This window comes from Chiloscyllium plagiosum, unplaced genomic scaffold (assembly GCF_037043375.1).
Source record: "Chiloscyllium plagiosum isolate Xiang-an unplaced genomic scaffold, Cpla_swu_hap1 HiC_scaffold_2, whole genome shotgun sequence".
In the NCBI taxonomy this organism is placed as follows: Eukaryota; Metazoa; Chordata; class Chondrichthyes; order Orectolobiformes; family Hemiscylliidae; genus Chiloscyllium; species Chiloscyllium plagiosum.
Window position 1 is genome coordinate 149,136,367 of NW_028270140.1, and position 18,171 is coordinate 149,154,537.

An 18,171-nucleotide genomic window follows, 5' to 3' on the forward strand; every position below is an offset into this window, starting at 1 on the left:
ATGCTGATTTGTGACAACTGTACCTTGACAATGAATGGCAATTCTGGACTGCCAGGCTTGACTGGGTTCATGGCCAGGGTTCCAAGACAGTACTGCCATCTGGCATGCCAGTCTAATCTGGGATATCCTGGCAGTTGCAAGTTCTTCAGACTATGGCAAATGGTAAAATCAGGCTAGCATTGGATGAGCTGGGCACCATAGAGGTAGATGAGGCAAGCTTGGGATGATCGAGCAAGAAAACTCATGAGGCCTCTTGCAATGAAGCCATCCATAACCCCAACCCAACAAAATTGACACAGCCAAAATATCTTAAAATTTGACCAATACCGCAGCAGTATACAAGTGAGGTCTTTTGCACAGTGCCTCTGAGCCACAAATTACAGATTCAGTCCAGGACTTGATGGTCAAAGAAGGTGCATTGAGAATGTGGCCAAACTGGTTAAAGATGAACCTGTAAATTCTTCTACAATGCCATTGCCAGGCAGTAAAAGGTGAATCTCCTGGTAAACTAATCTGGAGTGGTGCCCCTCAAACTAATCTCTGGTGACAAGCTAGTAGCCAGGAAAATCTAACAATGGAATCAGATGCCTTGTCTGTTTTACAACCCACTCGGGATGGGGAGAAAAGAATCTGCACAAAGCCTTGCTAAAGAGAAAGACAAAAATTGTGTTCACACCCATCTGATTCCATGCAATGCATCCTTTCAATCTGAAAGTGAAGTGAAAATTGCTGGAAATACTCAGAAGGTGTCAGTATCTGTGGAGTTGGGGAGAAACAATGACTAAGGGATAAACACAGAACGTTAGCAGTTTCTGTGTTTCAGAGTGAAGCAGACTTAACCTTTTTAAGCCTTTCATCAAAATGTTGTGTTTGTAAATTCTCTGGTGCATGTTAAAACAGTTAGAGATTCTACATTGTAAAGTAAAATTAGATATTTATTGGGAAGATTATTTCATGAGCTCTAACATTACTGAAAGTGCAGGTTTCATTTGGAATGGTATTTGGGCAATGATGTACCACCCTACTCCACTGAGCAGCACTGTATTAGGATGCTTTCTGAAGTTTAAGCAGCCGGACCTTGTTTTCACGACTGTCTTCCATGTTCTTCCACCAACGTACTTCCTTTGATTTCTAGGCAGAATTATACACAAACATTCTATTAGATTTATAAGATGTGATTTCTATCTCCTAGGGAGTGACATACTTTTGTTGAATTCTTTGTCAAGACTGGGGGAGGTTTTAATCCTGGATTGGGATTCACTGTGGTCAGTGAAGACTGGGTGAAAGGAAGATAAATAGAACATAGATGTTTGCAAAATACATTAAGTAATCACTCCTACATATTTTATAGATGTTATAAAACAGTATGAAAGTAAAGTCACTAGATGGTGCTGCTGGAGAGATTAAATGATACTGTTTGCTTCCGAGTTGGAAAAGATGAGCATTCCCAGAAGAAAAACATATGAACTGCAGATAACTCAAAATGTCAACAGCAGCCAGTTATGTACACATCTATCACAGCAGTGTCAGGGTGTTGAAGCACCATCATGTCGTATCCAGCTGAGTAGCAGCATGGTTGTCTCCTTCCCAGACCACTGTTCATGACTTCCCAGCACTTTGATTTTTATGTCAGGTTTCCAGCATACACAGTGTTTTTCTTTTGCTTTAGTGGCATTTGTATCTCTGGTTTGGCAATTAGAAGGTACTTGCTTTGACTCCTTGCAGATTCATTAGATACGGACACTGGAATTCAGGGGAGAAAAGAGCAGGGGAAAAGAACACCTCAAATCAGAAGATCTGAAAAAATCAACTGACAAAAACAGCAGTGGACAGCAATGATATTTACAGGACCAAAGGCACAATCAAATAGGTATATTTTAGGGACACTTCTTCAGAAAGAGGAATAAATAATAAAAGCAAATATTGTTCAGTGGGACTGAGGCTTGAAGAATGGCAAGTTATAAGGCCAGAAGAGCAGGGATCTGTGCACTGACTCATGTAGTTGGCAAACAATCAAGTGAAACAAGTTCATGAGAAAACTGAAGGCAGGATATTGGAAATGTTATGTTGTTTTGTATAAATCTTTTGAGGTGGCAGCAAGATGAGAGTTGTAACGTAAATGGAATCTTTGACTTAATTAACAGAGGAATGGAGATCAAAAGCTAGAAGGTTGCAGTTTATAAAACAATGAGTAGGCCTCTGTAGCTGATGACTGTGTTCAATTCTGGGCACCACACTTGCAAGGGATGCAGAAAATAATTACTATCAAGTTCTAGGGTTGAAGGATAATAATAATGTGGATAGACTGGAGAAGATGGGCTATTCTTCTTACAGAATGGAAGGTATTAAGATGATATTTGATTGATATGTTCAAAAACATCATACCTTAATTGAAGTCAATAAGGGGATATGCTTCCAATATCAGATGGGTTTTTAACAACAGAACACAGATTTGAGTTGATAGGCAAGAGAAGCAGAGATGACACAAGAATCTTTTTGTATCAACCTATTTATGATCTGCAATGACCTGCCTTAAAGTGAAGTCAAGGCTCTTCGTGGATGTCAATTGAATGATCTTTGAAAGAGAATATTTTATTTTGTACAAATGTTAAATAATACTGAATCTAAAATCATTTTTTAATTCCTTCCGTCAGAGCTAAACTGCTGGATTATTATTAAAATTAGACCTATTTTGATTTTATTCTGGGTGGGACTTAACACTTCAAGAACAATTTGGTAGACTTTGCCACAATACCATTACTTCTGACCTTTTTTGTTTAAGTAATTGATAATTACGAGAGAGAGTAAGGATACTGCAGCAAGTAACTTACCTTCTGACACCCCAAAGTCTATCTACAAGGCACAAATCAGGAGTGTGATGGAATACTCCTCACTTGCCTGGATGGGGGCAGCTCCAACAACACTCAAGAAGCTTGACTCCATCCAGGACAAAGCAGCCCGCTTGATTGGCACCACATTTACAAACATTCAATTCCTCCACCACCGGCGCTCAGTAGCAGCAGTGTGTACTATCTACAAGATGCACTTCAGAAATTCAAAGATCCTTAGACAGCACCTTTCAAACCCATGACTACTTCCATCTAGAAGGACAAGGACAGCAGGTACTTGGAAACACCACCACCTGCATGTTTCCCTCCAAGCCACTCACCACCCTGACTTGGAAATATACCACCATTCCTTTATAGTCGTTGGGTCAAAATCCTACAATTCCCTCCCTACCAGCATTGCGAGTCGACCCACAGCAAGTGGACTGCAGCAATTCAAGAAGGCAGCTCACCACCACCTTCTCAAGGATTAATGGGGATAGGCTATCAATGCTGGCCAGCCAGCGATGCCCAAGTCCCACTAATGAATAAAAAAAAGATCCTGTTGGTTTCTAAAATAATTGTTGGAAGTTTCTGAAAGAAAACACTTTCTGTTTACTAACAAAGCGTTGTACAAGGTGCATTACCCTGTCTGCAAATGAGCTTCTCATAGATCTCTCTAGGTTTTTTTGAGTGTTTATCTTTTGTATTTTGTTCAGTTTATGATGCTCCCTTCTCTTTTCTTCGAGTTTTTTCTGGAGCTCAGCCAATTGCTGATTGTTTGCCACCTGTTTGGATGCCTTAAGCTTTCTCAATTCTTCTTCTCTACATTAAAAAGAAAAACATATTTCTTTGATTATTTTTCACAGCTTTGGATTGATATTCTCTCAGTGAATGTAAATGCAATGAACACATTTTTTTCAGTTGTATAAGAATCAAAATGTTGTTACTAATAATATTGGAAGTTACAAGTTTGAAATAACAGAAAATGCTGCAAATACATAGTTGGTTAGACTTCACATATGGGGAGAGAAAGTGAGTGAAGGTTGAAGGTTGTTGATCTCTTGACAGATCATTGAACTCTGTTTGTGATCCCAATGGTGCTGTCTGTCCAACTGAGTATTTCGAGTATTTTCTAGTCATTTTAAACAAAATCAGCAGCTAGATGCTGAGTGCAGGAGTATATATTATAGTTCATGCCCTTTCTAATGAATTCATGAGTGCAAGGAGACACTGGAATAGAGCTAAGCCAATAGGATGGTATAAAAACAAGGCAAAGAAAAATTAGGAATTTAAATAATATTGGTGATTTTTGAGAAGATTTGTAGCTCAGGTTGATGATAAGTATGTAAGTTAGCTCACTGAGCTGGAAAGTTTGTTTTCAGACATTTTGTCACCATGACGAGGTAACATAATCAGAGTCTCCGGTGAGGTGCTGGTGGTATGTCCCACCTCTCTATTTGTAGGTCTTGGTTTTTTAAGGCGGATGATGTCATTTCCGGTTCTTTTTTTCAAGAGAAGGTAGATGGGATCTCAGTCGATGTGTTTATTGATGAAGTTCTGGTTAGAAAGCCATGCCTCTATTTAAATAATATTATTTGCATTATCCGTCATGTGACAGTGTTGCATTGTATTTGGATATTTTTATCCCATAGAGAGAAAATAAATAATTTATCAATTTACAGTTACAACCTAAAAAACATACTCCGATCACTCATCTTTATTTGAGCACCATTTTGATAACATACCTGTTCCTGATTACTGCTTTCTTGCTCAAAGCTTCTCTGTGCAGTGAGATCTGTCGTAATTTATCCAAAAGGAGCTGCTCTTTTGCTTGTTTCTCATTCAGGATCCGATCTCGTTTATCTTCCTCTGCCTTAATCTGTGCCTCCTTCAGCAGCCCCAAGCGTTCTCGTAACTCTACTATTGACATCTCGATCAAAAGGTTATGACCAGCTGGCTGAGATTCAATGACATGATTTCCAAATGAGATATGACTACATTACATGAATGAATAGATTTACTGAGGCAAATTCATAAAAGTTAAACACTAATAATCTTTGAACAATAGATGAAATTAGAAAATAGTGAAAATACTATCTAGGTTTACCTAAGGATAAACTTGTTTTGACATTTGCACTAAAATTACTGGGAATATTCTTGTGCACATATAATTAAATAAAGAATTCATGTTCAACTTTGCTCCATTGACAGTAACCTGAATCTGTTTGCCACTTGTTAGAGTATTTACACAATTTTTGTTCATTAATTTTAATGGAGTGAAAATCAGGTGAATTCTAAAACATGCTGTTGAGTCACTCCAACAAGGTACCTCACTCCTGACAGCAAAGTTGAAGTTACTCCCATTCCTTCCACAATGGTTAGCATGGTTCTGCACAAAGTCGATCCAAATATTTCACCAATTATTTTGTTTATTGATCGATTCAATTGAACCCTTCTGCACTCAATTCAACATAACATTTTACTTTTCCTCCCACAATAAGAAGAAAAGCTGTTCAAGGATATGGAAGGTGGTGTTCACGCCCTAATAGTATTGAACTCAGTATTGAGTCCTGAGCACCTCCTTCCACTTCCTTTACTCATTCCCCATCCCCCACCCCAGGCCCTCTCATGACTTGGGTTGTTTCCAGCACAGCCAATTCATTTTCACCATAATCAGCTTTTATTCTCCAGTGGCTTACTATCAACCATTCTTTTGTTTGCCAACTTTCTTTCTCTCTCTCGCTTTCTGAGCTCCATTTCTACCTATCCAATCACTCCTTTTCCCTTTCAATGCCCCTGTCATCAACATAAATGCATTTTTGGCTATCATCAGTTCTGGGTCACTGGACTTGAAATATTAACTCTTTTTCTGTCTCCACAGATGCTGCCAGACCTGCTGAGTTTCTCGAGTAATTTCTGTTCTTGTGTTTACCATTTATTTCAAAAAATCAAATATGCGAATCATGAAGGAAATATAGTTTTGCACAAAGAAAGAAAATTATGACTTTTCTTCATGCCTTTTAGTACATTCTATTACCCAAATTGCCATGTAAGCCAGGACAGTTCTGTGATTATGCTAGGATTCTTATCCAGCAACAACTAAGTGTGTGAATAGGGGACCACAGTCTCACATGAAACTGTTTTGGACTGACTGTCTGAGACTTAGATGTTTGCCTGCAAAGGGAATTTGACTTGGTTTGTGTGATCCTATTTGCTGAAGCTCGTGGGATCAAGAGGAGGGAGTGTGGACAAGTGGCCTATGGCCTAAGCAAATAGGTCCAACATATAATTGGTGAAACAGTTTCTGCAAGCAAGGCCTGATGGCATGCGAAAAAAAGGCCAAGGTTACCACGGTTGAAAGCAAGGAACCGGACTAGACCTGTCTTGCATATTGAACAGGTTCAAAATGAGAGAAGTTCAAGATATAGAGAAGTTGTAGAGTAATTTAATACAGCCTTTAATATTATGCAGGTTTTTTTGATAAAGCAATCAGTGATAGGATACTTCCTTTGTTACAGAAATCAGTAACGCAGGGCCATTCATTTAATAATTGTCACAGAGGACTTTTTATTTACACTAAATTGTTCAACCTTTGCCACAGAGAGATGTAAGTGGAGACCTCTTTATTTTGTGGAAGTGAAAGCTGGAGAAAATGAAAGAAAAATGGAGATAAGCCAAGCTACGGGAAAGCAAGGGATCTGAAAGCTGTTGAGTGCTGTAACAGTCTGATTCTGGGAGGGTTTATGTGATTAAAGAAAACAATATGTGCAGATAAATATGGAACTGTTTCTTTATTACATGGTAATTTTTTCTGTAACTAATCACAAGGTTGATCTTCAGCTTTTGACACTTAGGACTTACTTTGGCTAGATCTATAAGTTTGTGTTTAAATGTTGGCACCATTTGCATTGCTCGGATTTCTCGGATCAGTTCCGATTTTTTTCTAATTTCTTCATTAGTCTTCTCCAAGGCCTGTTGAAGCAGTTCTTCTGTTTCCTTATTCAGCTCCTTAGCTGAAAAAGAATTAGCAGACATGTTAAATATCAGTATTATTTTCTCATGATCGCAGGAGAAAATTAGTAAGCACTGTAAGCTATCTTATCAGGTCTGTTAGTAAACAGAAACTATGTAATGTGCATTTTCAAAAAGGCAGTATACAAAGTAATTATGTTACATAATAGTGGTTATTCAAGTGGTGACTCATCACATTAGTACTTAGATTAAAGATGTAACAGTACATAATTCCATATTACGAACGTGCTGTCTGTTGCAGTAAATTCTTAAGAAAAAAAATTCAGAAAGATATTTCTGAAGTAAAAAACCCATACATTGGAAATTAAGTTTAAGAAAGGTCTTCAGGATGGAGGTAATGTCTCTTACATTGGAACGTTTCAAGGCCTATTGAATTGTTTCTCCATATCAAGTCACAAAAAGAGGATTTACACCTAGCTCTTGGCAACATAATAGGTCCTTCTGAGGTGTAAACCAGTATTTTCTAGCACAACAGACTTCAAAGTGGAAATTGTTCAAATTGATGACTTTGTATTTGAGAAACCAATTACTTCACCTAAAAAAAGCCTGAGTGTCGTCCCAAGCCCTGGACTGACCATGCTCACAGTTGTGCAGTTTCCTCACCAATTTGGAAGGTTTTACAAGTTGAAACTGATAAATTGAGTTTCCAGCATCTTATGGCGCAGAACTCCAAGAAGCAGTTTCTAAGGAAAACTCCCTCAAAGGGGAGTTTTGACTAAGGGATGACAAAGGAAAAAGGTATGCACAAAACTACATATCAGGCAGTTCTGTGATAATACATCTTTCATCAACACAAATTGGCTGTAACACTATTGGGTGAATAGGGAATGCTTTTCCTAAAACATGAATTTTTAAAGTGTGTGTTGGCCATAACAATTGCATCGCCGACACTTGAAGTGTATTTGTATTGCACAATTTTTTTGTATAGTGCGGGGTTGCACAAGCACACAACTTCAGTAGCGTGTAAAGCAGAACTACCTGTACTGTTCTGTTAGAGGAAAATCACTCATAAATTATTCTTTTGGCTTATCTGTAATTGTTTTAATCTTCGTACCTATAATTTATTATCAAAAATTTGATCTTATTTTCCCTACAAGGAGACTTCAATAATAACTTGTTTCAAAAAATGACTTAAAAAAAGCTCAGCTGTGGGTCTACTTTAACCAATTAAGAAGGGGCCTTTATGAGTCATATTAATCCACAGTTCACTGATCACTGTGGTGGACATGCCTGGTGCTTGTGACATAATTTTGCTACAGATAAACATAGAAAATACTTGAAATACTCAATAGGTGAGGCAGCAATTTTGCCAAGTTAAATTAAATCCAAATTAAATATTAAGACTGAAGCTATGATCTTTGGAATTTGTCATAAACGCCACACTAATTAGAACTGATTTCATCAATACTAATGGGAACTGATAACAAAATTGCAGATATATGACTTATATTAACCAAAACCTTCTAGATTCAGGAACTAGGCCTTTGAATTCTAAAGCTGTAAACACTGCAAATATTTAAGAAAGGAGGTAGCTCCAGGTAATTACAGACCTGTCAGTTTAACATCAAATATCAGAATCTTACTGGAATTTCATAGCAGTGACTAACTACTTGATCTAGTAGGATCTGACCAAATAATAGCAGGAATTTGTGCAGGGTAGGTTATGTCAAGTGTCCTTATTTTTTGAGGAGTAGAAAGGTGATTTTCAATGTTTGATTACATGCAATTGTAAAGGCATTATAATCAAAATAAGAGCATATGCAATTATTACTGGTCTTGAGGCATAGGTTAGTAGGTTGGTCATGAAATAGAAGGCAGGAATAAAGGATCCAAGTGACAAGTGGTATTTCTCAGGAACATATACTTTATATAACCAACTTAGCCAAAGGAAAAACATTTCCAAAGCTGTTAGACTTGAAATATTTCTCAGTCCACAGAAGATGCAGAGTTTCTCCAGCACTTTCTGTTTTCATTCATGTTCTGTTACTGGAATCCGAGTGCTTGGCTTTTATTTAGGGAATAGAGAGTTAGATTGTTGTTTGCTGTCCCCCAATTTGAGTATGAAGTCAAATTTCTGCCATGGGCCTTCATGAAACTGAACAGGCCAATTCCTAATTCCCAGGTCTTTGGATATCCAGGTTCGCACATTGGAGCAAATTAGGAGAGATATTTGGATATACAGATGGGAGGAGCAAGTTCCGAAAACATTTCAGCAAGCTAAGTGAGTCAGAGTAGTTAAGGGTGCACTTTCAGCTCCCTTGGTGACAGCTGATTAATAAAATTGATTTTTGAAAGTATTGTATAAAACAGAGTGTTGTCAGCCTGGCAGTCCTCATTGGGAAATTATAGGCACATTCCAGGATCTTCCAGGATTGCTCTTTTAAGACACTTTCTTGAAAAAAAATCTTGAACTCCTTGTGGTAGATATACCTTTTTCATAATACTAAATTCCTATGCTGTACATTTTTTAACCACTGCTTCTTCTACCTTTCAGAGTCACTTGCTAAATTTCTATCTTCTTTTCCCTGTTCTGAATTTGCCGTAGGTTCCTAACCCCCTCTAACTCTTGTTTAAACCCTTCGCAACAGCACTAGCAAATCTCCCTGCAAGGATATTTCTCCTGGTCTGGTTCAGGTGTGCACCATCTGCCTTGTACAGGTCTAACCTTCTCCAGAGTGGTCTCAATGGTCCCTCTTTCCTGTACCAGCTTTTCAGCTACATGTTGAATCAGTCATTTCTCCGATTTCTATGAACACCAGCACATAGAACTGCAAGTAACAGAAAGTTACTGTTTTGAGGTCCTGCCTTTCAATTTCCTACCTAGCTCCTTTAAATTTGCTTTCAGAATCTCATCTCAATTTCTACTTAAGTCAGTACCACGAAATGGCCCATGATTTCTGCTGATTACACAACATAACACTTGTAATACTGAGGATTACACTCTATTAGCCTTGATGAGAGGCCTGTACAATGCTAGAGTTATGGTGAATATTGGCCGCATGAGTGTGAGGTAGCAGAGAGAAGATGGTGGTATTTACCCTTGCAGGATGCAGAAAATCACCGACCCTCTGCCTGCACCGCTGAGTGTCCTGAACAGCCCTGACTTGGGCTCATTTTGAGTCCATGCTGGCTTGATCTGGTGATGTGGCCTCCTGTGACAATCCACAGGAGAAAAGATAACCCTCTCCTCGAACAACCTGTCCAGCAAGACTCCAGGACGCTGTCCGCAAGGACATACTGCTTTCCTGTCCAGTAAGTCATGTTCTCAATGAAAACAAAATCACCACAGTGCAAAGAGCAGGCCCTAGCATAGTGTCTAAAGTGATCTGCGGATCCATTTCAAATGTGGTACTAGTGGCATGAACGTCAAAATGGTCCAGCAGTGCTGAGCACCTCCAGCTATGTGATTTCCTGAGAAAGGTGCCTATGACCCTGGTTATAATAAGGTAAAGAGCAGAACATTGCATGACAAAAGTTGCTATGAACTATGGCAGACCAGGTAGCATAAATCTCACTTGACATAATTCCAACCTATGTTCCTGCATGTTAGCGAATTACCGCTGCTCTTTGGTGTACAAAAGTCTCTTGAAAAGCCTTGAAAGGGAGTATGAATTTTAAAAAGGGGGAAACCCATAGCATTCCACACAGTGGACATTTTTTTTACACCACATACCCATCTTCTGTTTATCTTCCTGCATTTTCAATTTTTGCTGCTTTGTGTTGTGCCGCCCTTTTGTCACCCGCTCCACCAGTTCTCTTGCCTCCTTCTCTTCCTGAAGTCGCTTCTCTGCATGTTTCTGCATCATTTTTGCTACCTGAAATGACAGATGGTTCAGTTATATAAAAGACCTGAAGCAAAAACAGAAATTGCTGGAAAAGCTCAGTAGATCTGGCAGCATCTGTGGAGAGAATGCAGAATTAACGTTTCAGGTCCAGTGACTCTTCACCAGAACTGATTTGAGTAAGCTCAGTTTCATTTGTTCAAATCAGCAGATTTGAGAAAAGGATTTATGTTACATGAGATGTGCAGAGTCATAGCATTTTGCAAGTTCATTTTTGTGGCACTTGGAACTATTGGAGTTTATAAATTACTCTTGCGTTACAGACAAATATAGAGGAATTCCAGTTTATCTGTGCTGGTCACTTACTTAAGAAATCAGATCATACAGATTCAGAGACTGAAGCATATTTAAATATTTTAGTCATAATTGAGTATACTGACTTAAAGTTACTGACAGGAATTGTTGAGAGAGGGACAGAGGTTGGAATTTTCCCTTCCTGAGAAATAGCAGTCAACTGGAGATCCCTGACACTTGACAACCACCAGGGTATCTGATCAGCACAAGATCTGGTGGGCTTTCAGGTTTGTGGTGAAGAGGGTTGTGCTGTAGTTTAATAATTGTTAGTTGTTGTCTTATTTGCAAGATAAAGCTGTGACAAAATGTGTCTCTCTTCTGCAATAAAAAAAGAAAACTCTGTGATGGAGTCTAGGGAATGATAGATGAAATAAGAGACATAATTGTCATGATGAAAAAAGATAATAATACAAGTAAAGAAACATAAAGGTTGAGAGGAGGTGTAAATGGGCAAAAGTCCACACATGACCAACAGCTGCTGTCTATGCACAAAAAAACACACTAGAAGAGAGAAAAAGTATGGGGCAGAGGTTACTATATGAAATTGTCGGTCTGAATGATGAGCCAAGATTTTTTATTTCTCTTTATTGTGTTTTGTAACAAATATCCATAAAGTTCTAAAATGGTAGTAGATTAACACGTTGCAACAATGTAACTCCATACCTCCTCTTTCTGCAGAGCTGCATTCCTCTTGTTCTCCTCAATTCTTGCTTCCCGTGCCAGGATTGCATCTTCCAAGAGAATCTTGCCTTCAAGGCAATGGCGTTGTGCATCTGTCAATTGTTGTTCCATTAACTCAGTGTCCTTTTTCCTCAGCATTTCTTCAAATTTGGAAGGATCATAACCTCCTTCAATTAGATTATCAATTCTGGAACCGTCACATTAGAAACAGTTGTTAAGGTTTTGATGGTTATCCTTTTTAATATTAGGAATTGGCTTCATTCTACAGTATGTATTTTTGTTAATGATATGTGATCTTCTCCAGCAATACCACTGTTCTATTTGGATCACCAAAGCTGGTGTTGACTAACCTACTTCTAGAAAGCCTCACTGTCGAACTATAGACATTTACAGTTATATTCCTGGTGATTTTTTTTTGTTTCGATTTCTTCATTGTTTGACAGCGTTGGCACTTGTCCACTATTATTAAAACATATGTTAGCATCCTTCAGTATCATTTCCCTTCATATTTCCAGAACCACCTCAAGAAAGTGCTTGACTATGCTGGAGATATTTTTCTCAGTGTTAATGGCATTATGTAACTGTTCATGGTTATTGTTATTTATTACTGAAACTAATCTTCAAGGAATCTTCTGTCAGCCAGTTGGTGTTGACAAATTCAAAGGTTGCAAAGGTCAAATTATTAGGTTAATCATAGAAATATCTGCACAGTAGGTTAATTGGAGAAAGTGAGGACTGCAGATGCTGGAGAGTCAAAAAGGGTGGTGCTGAAAAAGGACAGGTCAGGCAACATCCAAGGAGATGAATAGGAGAGATGAATAGGAGGATGGGGGTGGGGATGGGGCTATGGAGAAGGGAGGTGGAAAGGCGATAGGTGGATGTGGGTGGGGGACAATTGTGATAGGTCGGTGAGGAGGGTGGAGTGGAAAAGAGGGAAGGAAGATGGACAGGTGGGACAGGTCAAGAGGGCAGCCCCACCCTTCCTATTTATCTCTCATCCTCCATCCCCCTCCACATTCCTGATGAAGGGCTTATGCCCGAAACATCAATTCTCCTGCTCCTCGGATGCTGCCAGACCTGCCGTGCTTTTCCAGCAACACCTTTTTGACAGTAGATTATTTGGCCAGTTGTGCCAATTCACTTCTAAATATGCCTAATAAATTTGTCTCCACCACCCTTTAAGTTAATGCATTGCAGATCACAACAACTCACTGTGTAAAAATGTATTTTGCCTCTTGTGCCAGTTGTCTTACATCTGTGTCTATGAGGTGGTAGTCCTATGCCATTGAAAACAATTCTCAATTTATTCAATTAATATAATTCATGATTTTCAACAAATTAATCAATTCTCTTCAACCTACACCACTCGAAGGAGAACTACTGCCAATTGTGCAATCTCTTGACATAACTTGCTTTGGAAAAATAGGTTTAAGTACTGTTTGGCTCTAACAATGACAATCTATTCTGACGCATTATTGTCATCATTATTTCAACATTCCAGTGAAGCCCAATGCAAGCCTAACTAACAGAGGATACAGTAGTCTAGTGGTAATGTCATTGGCTAATAATTTTTGGGGAGACATGGTTCAAATCCCACCAATTTGAATTGGTGAATCTCTCCCCCATAAAAATCCGATATTAATAAATCTGCCCTAATTTCAATTGTTGTTAAAAACAACCCAGTTCACTGTCCTTTATGGAAGGAAATCTGCCTACATACAATATGTTTGACTCTTCACTGCCCTCTGATTAGGGATGGAAATTAAATGCTGGCTATTCAGCAAAGCCCATATCCCATGAGTGAATAAAAAAATATCTTATCTCTTGATGTGGTACTGCACAGCCCCTGGACCCAACATTTGACCTCAGCATCTTCAAATCATGTAATCTGTCCTCCATTTTAATTTCCAACTCCACTTAATGTCAGTTATGTCTTTTTTTTCATGATTTGCTTTCAGGCAGAGCTGTCCTTTAATCTGACATTAAGAGGGTGTCATCAGCAGTGCTGTCAAACAGCAGCTGCTCAGCAATAACAGTCACTGTTGCCCACTTTGGGTTCTACAGGTCATTCAGCTCCTGACTTCATTACAGCCTTGGTTTAAACATGGACAAAACAGCTGAATTCCAGGGGTGAAGTGAGAGTAACAGCCCTTGACATCAAGGCTGCATTCAATCAACTGTGGCATCCAGGTGCCTAAACAAAATTGGATTCAATGGAAATCAAGGTGGGGTGGAAACTCTCCCCTGGAATTATACCAGGCAGATAGAAAGATGGTTATGGTTGCTATCATCTCAATTGCAGGACATCTTTGCAGGAGTTTTTCAGAGCGTGGTATGGTGGTTCAGAGATTAACACATGCCTCTCAGCGCCAGGGATCCAAGTTTGATTCCAGCCTTAGGTGTCTGGCTGTTTGGAGCTTGCATGTTCTCCCATTTCTGTAGGTTAGGTGGATTGGCCATACTGAATTGTCCTGTAATGTCCAGGGACATGCAGGCTAAGTGGATTAGCCATGGTAAATAGGAGGTTACAAGAATAAGATGTAGGATTGGTGCAGGCTCAATAGGCTGAATAGCCTCTGTTTGCACTGTAAGGTTTCTATGATTGGAGAGTAGTGTCCTAGGCCTAACCATCTTCAGCTGCTTTGTCAATGACCTTTCCTCTAATGTAAACTAAGAAGTGGAGATGTTCGCTGATGATTGCTCAATGATCAGCACCATTCGTGACTCCTTCGTGAGTCCATGCTCAAAGCAACAAGATCTGGACAATATCCAGGCTTGGACTGACCAGTGGCAATTAACATTCACATTACACAAAGGCCAGGCTACTACCATCTCCTCTAAGAGTCAATCTAACCACTTGAGATTCAATGATGTTACCAACATTGAATATCCCTCTATCAACATACTGGGCTACCATTGAGCAGAAACTCAACTGGACTCACCACATATTCACATGGCTACAAGAACAGGTCAAAGGCTAGGAATATTGTGATGAGTAACTCAGAAGTGGGCGGCACGGTGGCACAGTGGTTAGCACTGCTGCCTCGCAGCGCCAGAGACCCGGGTTCAATTCCCGCCTCAGGCGACTGACTGTGTGGAGTTTGCACGTTCTCCCCGTGTCTGCGTGGGTTTCCTCCGGGGGCTCCGGTTTCCTCCCACAGTCCAAAGATGTGCAAGTCAGGTGAATTGGCCATGCTAAATTGCCCGTAGTGTTAGGTAAAGGGGTAAATGTAGGGGTATGGATGGGTTACGCTTCGGCGGGTCGGTGTGGACTTGTTGGGCCGAAGGGCCTGTTTCCACACTGTAAGTAATCTAATCTAATCTAAAACCTCCTGACTCCTCAAAGCCTGTCCACCATCTACAAGGCACAAGTCAAGTGTGTGAGAGAATAATTCCCATTTCCCCAGATGGATGTAGCTTCATTGATGCTGGGTCAACATCCTGGAATTCCCTTCCTAAGGGCATTGTGAGTCAATGTATAGTACATGGATTGAATCAGACTGGAAAGTGGCAAATAGAACTCTTCAAAAAGTGAGGAAGACAGAAAACTATGGGCCAAATGATGTTTGTCATGGGGAAGGTGTTAGGATCAGTCATTAGAAATCAGCAAAGAGAAGAAGAGTGCATTTCCTGGTATCAGAAATAAGATGAGAGTGAATTGACTCCTCAATTTTGCACAGGTTTTCTCAGCCACAAACACATATCTTAAGTTCTGTTGGAATGAATGTTGGCAGCTGAGGAGCAGCAAACATGTCCTGATTGCCAAATGTCCAGACCAAGGTATTTCACAGCTGTTCGGGAGTATGTAATTGGGATGTCAGTCGTGGACTGACAGGACAATTTTGAGAAAGAAGATCCACTGTTCTTCTTTCAAATAGCACACATTTGCTGTGTTGGAAGGCTATCCAAAGAAGGGTCAGGACCACAAATGAGGTTTGTGAAATTTTGGGTTTGTGAACTCCAAAGGAGCAACAGTTGAATCCCTGCTTCCTCCTGCTTGACTCAATTTTCTCCCCCTATCCTATTGCACACCAATGACAGTTTGCAAGCCTCTCAACAGAGTAACAGTTGGAACAAGTTTTGGAAGCAAATCTGCTCAGTGACAATAGCAAGTGAACCGTGCTTTTGCAAGCAAAACAAATTGCTGAAAAAACTCAGCAGGTTTGGCTGCATCTGTGGAGAGAAATCAGAGTTAACATTTGGGTCCAAATAACCCTTCTTAACTCAATTCCACATCTCTTCCAGGTATGTCCACTTTGAAAAAGTTCCGCTCCTCTCTCAAAGATTTCTGTTAAGAGTATTGGATCTGAAACATTAACTCTGTTTTTTTTTCTCCAAGATGCTGCCAGACCTGCAGTTTTGGGTTGAGTGACCTTTCCTCAAAACTCCAGTTCTCTCCACAGATGCTGCCAGACCTGCCGAGTTTTTCCAGCAATTTCTGTTTTTGTTTCTAATTTACAGCATATGCAGTTCTTTTGGTTTGAAGTTAGCAAGTGATTGGTTGGGAACATTGGAACTGCCAGATGGGAAAAGAGTAAGATCCATCAATTCTTTCTTCCCACAACTGGGTAGTCACATGATATAATAATATAATAATCTTTAATGAGTTGCAACAATCCAGCCTCGTCACTGCATAACAGAGCTTTCAGCTGTGATTGGACACATTCCGAATGTCTTGTCTCCAGCTACCCTGTCAACACTGTACCCAAAACGCAGCACTTGACATTTAGCTTCAACAGGGTGGAAGGTGCGCCAGAGCCACTTTTACCAGAGGGAGTAAATTAAAACCATCCCCGTGTTCTGTTTGTGTCTAAGTGCCATCTTATCAAACTGACTGAGATTTAGTTGGACAGTGTCATTACTTTTGATGGCAACTTTGAAACCTCTCAAATTGGAACTGTGCCACACAAACAGGTTCAGTGCTGAGTTTGCTGATTTTCCAACCAAGTATTTTGCAGAGCTGAAATTGTCCTTGGCTGTCCTAATTTCAGAGGCTGAAACAAAGCGTCTGCATTTCGACTCCTGACTGCAGTCAAATGACAAGGATTGAAAACTTTGGTTGAGCATACTTTTGAGAGGTTTAATCACATGGCCTCCCGTCTTCAACAACTCCATCTTCCTCTTCGATAGCTAAAGTCTGTTCTCCAAAAATACAAGGTGCTGCAAATTACATAAATTGTTCCAAATTTTTTAATGAACATAGACTGGGATATTTCATTTCTCATGAGTGTGTGGGGAGTGGGCATCTTCAAGAGTGTTAGATCTCCTGCCCCTACCAGCAGGAAATTCCACCAGATCCAGGACCACTCCACCAGTTAAGTGAAGACCCCAGAGGCTGACTGGCCAATCAGATCCCAGGACAGCAATGTCCTACACCACCTGAAGCTGCTGGCGAATCAGATACAGGTAGCTACTGGTAGGTTGTGTTCAGATGGAGTATCAGCTATGATAATTTTGAATGATACCAAGTTATAGTTCAACAGGTTTATTTCAAATCACAAGCTTTTAGAGCACTGCTACTTTCTTGTTTCGCCTGACAAAGGAGCATTGCTCCGAAAGCGTGTGATTTTAAATAAACCTGTGAGATGATAACCTGGTGTCATATGACTTCTGACTTTGTCTACCCCAGTATAACACCAGCACCTCCACATCAGAATTTTGAATGGCAGAGCTGGCTCCAAGGCTTAGTCCTGATCCTAGTTTTGATGTTTCTCTATCATAAAAGCTCACCTGGTTCACAAATGACCTTTAGGGATGGAAACTGCATCTTGCCAAGCTATTTGGTTCAAGGACAATTAAGGATCGGCAGCAAATGCTGGCCTTGTCAATAATGCCCACCAGCTGTGAACAAATAACAAACAAAAACTGAAGAGACAGTGAAGGTGCTGTACCTTTCCAGTTCTTTCTTCACTCTCCGTTCGTAGAGAACATTCTCCCTCAGGATGGCTGCGGTGTTCAATTTTATTGGAAGATTTTCCATCTATTTGATGGGACAAAAAGGATATGCTGTTCAATTCTCTAATTCCTGCTTCATTGTGATTAAAATTTACCAGGTGCATATCATGGCTACAACAGCATTCCTGACTGACAAACATCACCTTCATTGAAAGAGATAAAGTGGTCTGGTTAGCTGCAAATCCAGGCATGAAAACAAAGTGAAAAATATAAGTTTCAAGTTAATAATTTGATCAAAGTTATCTTATGTGGGCCAAATCTTGATGAAGCAGAGCATCTCGTAAACTTCCTCCTGCATCCTTCAGCTTGATATTTTTTAATATACCTTAACTTTGCTGCAAATGCTGACTGATAATAGCATAGCCAAGGCAATGGGGCATCTCAGACCTCATTGAATGATTGGACCTGTAGTGTACCTCCTGAACCAAGTAAAGAAAAGGATACAGAAAGAAACAGAAATGGCAGAGAGATTGGTTGAATAGTGTGGGATGATAACCAGTAATCAAGCACCAGAGGAGAAAGAAAGGGAGGGGGAAAGA

The 18,171-nt window shown here is 39.8% G+C and overlaps 1 protein-coding gene across 3 annotated transcripts in view; it reads right to left on the bottom strand.

Moving 5' to 3' along the window:
- Window positions 1-920: 920 nt before the first annotated feature.
- Window positions 921-18,171, bottom strand: part of cfap99 (cilia and flagella associated protein 99) — a 145,641-nt gene continuing 128,390 nt past the window's right edge. For 2 of the 3 annotated variants that reach the window (XM_043704124.2, XM_043704116.2), the window contains exons 10-16: window positions 17,569-17,657; window positions 11,660-11,864; window positions 10,534-10,675; window positions 6,690-6,841; window positions 4,574-4,785; window positions 3,473-3,650; window positions 921-1,131 (exon numbers count right to left, since the gene is read on the bottom strand). In XM_043704124.2, the coding sequence (XP_043560059.1) occupies window positions 1,045-1,131; window positions 3,473-3,650; window positions 4,574-4,785; window positions 6,690-6,841; window positions 10,534-10,675; window positions 11,660-11,864; window positions 17,569-17,657 (1,065 nt within the window). In that variant the 3' untranslated portion in view covers window positions 921-1,044. The remainder of the gene's footprint in view (window positions 1,132-3,472; window positions 3,651-4,573; window positions 4,786-6,689; window positions 6,842-10,533; window positions 10,676-11,659; window positions 11,865-17,568; window positions 17,658-18,171) is intronic. The other variant, XM_043704129.2, reaches the window with a different exon arrangement.